The 7,793-nt window shown below is 36.6% G+C and overlaps 1 protein-coding gene across 1 annotated transcript in view; it reads right to left on the reverse strand.

Moving 5' to 3' along the window:
• The window catches only part of LOC104543463 (centrosomal protein of 192 kDa-like), a gene marked incomplete at its 5' end in the record, with an annotated part of 34,112 nt that overhangs the window by 11,177 nt on the left and 15,142 nt on the right, over positions 1-7,793 (reverse strand). Inside the window, 4 exons of the mRNA XM_010188082.1 lie at positions 1,454-1,549; positions 2,404-2,483; positions 4,219-4,423; positions 5,830-5,935. Coding sequence (XP_010186384.1) covers positions 1,454-1,549; positions 2,404-2,483; positions 4,219-4,423; positions 5,830-5,935 — 487 coding nt within the window. The remainder of the gene's footprint in view (positions 1-1,453; positions 1,550-2,403; positions 2,484-4,218; positions 4,424-5,829; positions 5,936-7,793) is intronic.

Below are 7,793 nucleotides of genomic sequence, written 5' to 3' on the forward strand. Positions count from 1 at the left end.
TAGCTTAAGACAGCACAAAATTTACACACTACAGAACATACATTCCCCACACAGGTGATTTTGCAGAAAACAATACAGCTCATCCTCCTTTGCCCACAAAAGATAAAGTTCTGATGAAATAGGTTAAGCAAGCATCTTGAACAAAATTTGAGTTTAGCTAATCTGCTTTAAGCAAAGCCAGCAAGTGCTTGCACAGTTATTTCTATTAGTAAAATGGGGGAGAAAAGGACTAGGAAGGGAAATACACGCAGCTGAAAACCAGCAATGCCTTCCTTCATTTGTCAGCTAAACTGAACAACTGTGCTCCTCCAGCTCCAAGTCTGCAAGCACTGTGCTACAGCTACTAGAAGGCCTGAAATTTAAACCAACTTGCAGGCTATGCATTTGATTAGCCTTAAAGGTCACCTATTGAGCAAAGGCTGCTGTCCATAGAGTGCTGTACCAGGTTAATTCAAGAGTAAACTTGAATTGTTTTCCAAGTTGAGGTTGGAAGAAGAAAGAGAAGGGTAAGAAGGGTAAGAAGAAAGATAAGAACAGATCACTGCAACTATATCTAACTAGCCAAATATTATCATACCCACTGCAAAAAACAGCAAATCATGATAGCACTGTACCTTATCAGCTCCAGCCAACAGCCTGACATGCCAATAACATAAGTGTTATTCAAAAATGCCTGAACCAGTATGGCTAAGGCAAAGACAATTGTTTAAATTCAAATAATGGCTTTCAATATTACAAAGTAACCACAAAACTGGACAGGAGTATGTTTTTTGTGTGTTGTAAACAGATTACAAATTGCATCATCATAGAAATAATGTAGTTAAGGAATGTCATTATAATCCATGAAGATGAACAGATAGAACTGAAGTAGCATCAAGGGAGAAGGAGAGGGACAAAAGCCCCTCACATATCCATTCAGTACATCCTTCAATGTGCTCTATAATTGTGGTTATGAAACCCTCTACTGGCCAGGAAATAAAACTGTAAGTCAAAAGAAACCAACTTTAGGAACAGACAGCTGTTCTTGAACAAGTATGACAAGACTGTTTCTAAGGAAAGGAAACAGATTCTCACACCAGTTTCATAAGAACCAACTATGATTTGCAATTTTCCTATGGACTTTTACAAAACATTTTAAAACAATTTTCTGTTCTAGAATAATTTATCTTTAAAAAACAAAAAACAACACAAACCCACCACCGTGTCTAAGCCAAAATACAGACTGCATGGATTCTTAGAATCAACTCATCTAACACTGGCACAGCTGTGGTAAGCAGATACACCTGATACACCCCAGAACACTATTTGGAAGACCAACATTTTATCATTATCAGATAAAGTATAACCAGCTTCAAAAATTCAACTGCTATTTCAGAGAATTTCTCATGTTAAGATCCTATTTTACAATTGAGATACAATTATAAATATTTCAAGGATATTAGTGTAAGTTTACCTTCTCTTCTCCATGAGCTTCAAGAATACCAGACACACGGGAACATCTGAAAGTGGAGTAGGTAACCCTATAAACACAACCTGTTCCATCTACATCCTGCAAATAAAGTTTTGAGTCAGATTCAGAAGGGAAAGGGGGAAAAAAATTTAAAACCCAATACACCCAATTCAAGCTGCTTTCAAGTAAACAAATATTCATGTGCTTATAGGGACTCACTATTAAAGACTAAAACTACTACAATATTTATGCAGTCACCATGATTACTGACTTCCAGTTTGGAGCCAGTGCACTGGCTGGAACACAGCATACTCAGTCTTCTGGGCTACAGTTAAGAGAGCTATATCACCATTTCTCATCATTTCATGACAACAGACCATGATAATTCTAGCATAAAATCAAAGTGACCGTCACAGCATTTCAGACGATCAAAACAACATAGAGAAACATTTACAAATATCAGTGGTACAGCTAGAGTAATTGCACAGGCGATGGTAGTGTAAGTCAAATATCCTTGACCTAACTTAAATTACCTACAGAGGTACCACGTACAGCGTAATTCCAGCAGCACAAGTCTCAAAACAAGGCAAGTCCAGCACTCTGGAGCCAAAAGGGACACGCATCTTTCACGTGTACTTGACTACTTACTGCAGTTGGGATGATGATACTGGATGAGCACAAGCAAACTCTATAAACCAGTAACTAAACAGAAACTGTCTCATGGGGCACTGATTGATTCACAGTCAGGGAAAACATATGAGATTAAAAAAAGGAGTAAAACATTTCACTGATATAGACAGAGACGAAAAGAAACTTTTTAACTGACTTAACACTCAAATATATGTATTCTTTCTTGAATGGATGGAGGAAGAAAAAGACAGCAGCAAGAAGAGAGAAGAAAGAAAACAAACCAAGAGATTTGCATAAAACTACCAATGCAAGCATTTACTCACTTTAACATAGGGTGGTGCAAAAGATGACAAATGCCACTTCACGTTTTCATCCCCTTTATTCTCCATTTCCAGGTAACTCTCTAGAAGAGAAATATCAGACCAGTATATTAAGTGTCTTTGTTCAAGTATCATTAGTGGAAAGAGTTTAAACAAAAATTATGTTTCAAGACACACAGAAGTTTAATGCAAACTGTTCTCATGATGTCAACTCCAAGAGCAGACTCAAACAAAGCATAATAAAATTCTTGAAAGATTATACAAAAAAAATTTTGAAGTAAAGTCTACTCAGGAGGAACCCTATTGAAGATGCTTACCAGAAACAAAGTGAGACCCAAATCTCACCCTCAATAACCCTAAAACAAAGATAATACTCTAAAAGAACCTGAAGCATATCATGTGGTATTATGTGAATATATTTCTGGTAGTAGGAAGTCAGCTTCTTATAAATGCAGAACATGACAAATAGCAGAGAGAGCTAAGTCACCTCCAACAGTCTCAGTTTACTGCATTCAAATTTTTGGCAGATAGCTTCACATACCAGTGTACAAAAACATACCAAAAAACCCCACAAGATACTCAATTCCCTCCCAAGATAAAATTTGACTGTTCAGGGTAAAACACTGACAGCATTCTAGTTTGGGACCAATCAAATAAAGTTGTATCAAATAAAATCAGTTTTCATCCTATTATGAATTTGTTATTCAGCATATACACACACAGATGTATACACACACACACACACACACACATATATACACGACATCTCAATACAAAGCTTATGCTTGACTTGCAGAAAGGGGAACAACTCACTGACACTATCAGAAAATCCCATCTTTGACAGCATCAATAAGCATATTTCAAGCCTTGAAGTGTACCTTTTCCCAAGATTTAACAGGACATATGTAAGATCATCTCAGTCTAGAATAGCACTTCAGGAAGTTTCTGTATATATATTACTTAGGACATTTATAAAAATAGGAAAGGAGTATTATATTCTACTCCTCTTTCATAAGTGTAGCAAAGAGTGTCTAATTGATAAATTAAGCCGTGAAAGTTCTAAAGTCTGTTAAATAAAAAATATATAATCAGTGAGTAATTAAAAAAAATCCTCATTATCTAGAAGAGAAAACTAAGCACTACCAAAAAAAATTGTTTCTAGATAACAGACTGTTTCACAGAGTAATTTGCAGGATTTCAAGCTTTACTGGAATTAAAAGTACAAACTGAGGATTTCAAACTCCATTATCAACAGTGTTCTCCTCGACCATTAAGTACAAGACAAGGATATCCAGATCCATAGCTGATATCTTTATCATCTTAAGGAAGAACATTTATTTCTCTACTACATGCAGATGGATTTATCTCACATCTTAGGGACACATACACAGATGAGGAGAATGGGTTTATTGCAAAAATGCATTGACCCAAGAGAACTTCAACAAAACACAGTAACCTCACAGTGCCTTCTTTGCCCAGGCAAAAGGTTGCATCCATCATAACTGCTTTAAAAAACTGGCAACTTACCTGTTTGTATGCAAACCTATCTGTGGGGGAAAGTGTGGTTATATTGCATAAGGAGAAGGGGAAAAAAAAAATAAAAGAAAAAAAACCTCAACACTTCTGATAAAAGTTATATCACATGAACTAACATTTCAAACTGAAATCAGAAGAGGGGAACTGGTCAATCCCATTTACCAGACTAAAAGAACAAAAACAAAGCCAAGGCATTCAAGTTCCCAACCATGCAACACTGCAAAGAAAAACTCTGAACACAAGATACCACAGATGTTGCATTTACTAAGTAAGCAATATTACCTGAGCTTTGGCCAGGTCTTGTTTTAGGAAAAACAATGGTTCTGTTCTTTATTTCCATTTGTGTTAGAGGGAGCACTGAGTGAGGTCTTGCCACATGCACTGCAGGACTTGCAGACTGCGTAGTAAATATATCACGTCTTCTAGAGGGAAAGTCCGCTCCAGACACACTCTGTGCAACTGCCTCTTGAATCTGCACTTTCACAAACTTTTGCACAATTTGGAGAAAAGGAAAGATTTAAATAGTGAACACTGATATATTAACAAGTCAAACTACTTAGCTCTGTATCATTTAGCTGTAAGAGCTCATGTTGTTCAGCTTTACATTCCAGCAGAGAAAGTTTCATATGCTAAATCATCAAGTCTTCACTAACTTCAAAAAACTTTAAATATTTTAGGACAAGTTTAATTTAGCCAGTTTTGAGTAAACTTTCCCCTTAGACATTTTAATTCAATAGGAATAATAATTTAAAATAGTTAATTTAATTGACAATTACAATATTCTCTCCTTGCAGAGAATGGGAACAGGCCTGTGTCATGCAGAACAAGCTTTGTGTTAATTTCTGCTACATAATTAGCACTTCTAAAAACTTTAGTTAATGTCAGTAAAATCGTAGCATGCTTTTTGCTGAATTGGATAGGTGGCAAAGAAACAGCAAAGCATTATCAACTATCAGAGCTCTCAATTTGACTGTTATTGCTACACTCTCTACTGTTGTAATAGTAGGTTTCTTCTCTTAAGTCCTTTTCTCATAATATAGAGCATAACATAGTTAAATATGTGCAGAGTCTCCACTTCCTTCTTAACTCACTCTCTTCAACAACTTCCCTGCTTGCATGGGGTTTTTTAAGGCAGTTTCAAACTCTGTATCATACCTCACTTTCCACCATCAAGAAGGAAAGTAGATACATAGTTTTTAATCCTTTCAGCGTCTTTTATTTCTGCCTCCATGCATTGTTACAATTAACTCAAAAGACATACTGGCTGTAAAAATAAAAACCGGATGTCTGTTTCTTTGGGGGAGATTACCAAGGGATCTTTTTGCTTATTGATGAAAGAGAAACTGCTGCTTCATAAATTTTATTCATGCGCCTTAATTTAATCAAGAAAAAGTCTTGGATTAAAATACTTGAAGAACAAGAACCTGTTCTAGACATTCTTTATCAAGACATGTAAGCCAGAAGCTTAAGTTTACCTTAAGGGAACTCAAAAGGAGCTACAGTAATTTGTCCAATAATCTGCTTTATTTTAAAATACTATATAGAATACCTTTATATATACACATGTATACATATATAAGTATATTTTTAACATTTCTAGCAAATTATGCATAAGTCAGTGGTGGGTGTACAGATGCCCTTCTGTTGCCAATTCAGTCTAAGTGTTCCCATCCTAGTATTCTTCAGAGATGAATGAACTAAGAATCTCAGTTTACAAAACAGCATCCTAACTATGTTTATTATTTTTTAAAGAGAACTTTACAAAGTAGAGAGAATAATGAAAGCTGACAGAACGGCTGTCTCACACCTAGAAGGTTTCAGCAATGTTACTAGACCTTAAACAGCAAAGTAAAATGAACAGCTGCAGTCTCAACTCTCAAGTAAGCCACCTACCTTTTGTCCATTATCACAATGGATATAGACTAGGCCACTCCAAGGAATTAATGAAGGCTTTGTGGCAAGTGATGGATTAGGACTCACCAGAATTAGTGTATTGCTCCTAATAAAAGAAAAAAATATCAGCATGGTCCTCATATTAGAATGAGTATCTGCAACAGATCTGACTAGTCCACCTCCCTCCCACCCCCCCAAAAAAAGGATGCACTTTTAAGATACCAAGTAAGTGAAAATAATCTAGAGATAATTAAATTTAAGGTATTCATATATCCAATATATTATCAAGCTTTAGTAGTTAAACTTAACGCTAACACACTTCACAAGTTTTTCATGGATGGTTGTAGAAGAGATCATAGGGGAAGAATAAATCTATTATTAAAATTTACAACCACTCATACCATGTAACGCAGACATAAATATATGTTTCAGAAAAATAAGCTTCAATACTAGTCAACAAGAGAATTGTACTGTTTAAACAAAGTATACTGCACAAATCACATTTCAATAATCTTTTAAACTAATTCTAATGTTAGAAAAACAACTTGTTTTCCTTCCTCCCACACAGAACTGATTTTGGAAAACAGAAAAGCCTTTCAGTGTTATCAATGGTTTCTATTGTGATTTAGAGTAGCAGACACTGAAGAATCTAAACTCACTTGAAGCAGTTGTGGCATCACACAGTAATTTGACCAGTGAGAATGTAAATTCTGATTTACAACATTCCATATTCTATACTAGAGACATTTAAATAAAGGAGGGGAGAAAGCAAGCAATGCAGTATTTAAAAAAATAAGTAAAAAATCGTTGAACTAAAGGTCGTTGGTTGTATGTTAGCAAAAGAACTCAAGCTACACCTGAAGAATTAGCTTAAGATGTCATTAGCACAGCATTTTGCATTTGAAAAGTTCAGTGTAAGAACAAGTCAGACCCCATAGGAAAGTCAGTTCCATGTTACAATATGGCCACCTCTACAAACTTCAACTAACATGTTAATGGCCTTAAAATATTAAACCAGGATACTGGTATTTCTTAAAAAATTGTGGGGTTTTTTTGAATCTCAGCAGTTCTCAGAATCTTTTCACTCATGTTTCTCTCTCTCATGTACAAGTTGTATACATGAGAATATGATTTACTAAGCATGCACACTATCTGTTATTACAAACCACTCCACTGTCTTCGCTCATACCAGCTTGTCTTTGACATTTAGTGCAAACTTCTCATGCAAATCCAACTTGCATGGAGTCGCAAACCACGTGTCTCAGAGTGAGTTACATTCAACCTGAAGACACTACCTCTCAGTACTTCCACTGTCATGGAAAGGAACAGGGCCTAGGGAAGAAACACTTTCCAAAGGTGGCTCTTGCAGCCTTTGGAGATTCCAACAGTCCCTGCTCCAAAAAAGTGCTAGTCCTTTCACAGCACTTACCATTACTCCCAACACTGAGGCACAGCAACATGCCAGAAGCCAGTTTCAGTTTGCCTCTATGAGAAAATCTCTTGGAATGCTACAAACCCAGTAGGGACTCAGGACTTGAATATTCCACATTCAGGCAGGTTAGAAGCTGCCTTTAGATCATTCTATGGCACTTAAGGGGTTTAGTTCAAGGTGAAATGGGGGGTGGTCTGCTTGCTTTAGCAAGGCAGCAAGTCCTTAGGACCTGCTTTCACCATCACTGAGAAATGAGACCTTCTCCTTTACTAGCCTAAATCAGTTCAAGAATTCTGCCAGCCCTACATGTTGCAATACGTAGTATCAAAGATTCTGGCTGGCTCCTGTCCTGACAGGATGACTGCTCTTGGCACTGCAGGGAGATGGTCATGAAAAGTAGAAAACCATGCAAACACAGCTTGTTGTGCTTAAGTCAGCTGTTCCCACAGGTCTGTTGCCTACTTGCAGGCCTCTGTTCTTGATCCAGACTACTCACGTGGACCCAACATGGGAGGTTTCAGCTACTCTTTCC

This window comes from Mesitornis unicolor, unplaced genomic scaffold (assembly GCF_000695765.1).
Source record: "Mesitornis unicolor isolate BGI_N332 unplaced genomic scaffold, ASM69576v1 scaffold52777, whole genome shotgun sequence".
Taxonomy (NCBI): Eukaryota; Metazoa; Chordata; class Aves; order Mesitornithiformes; family Mesitornithidae; genus Mesitornis; species Mesitornis unicolor.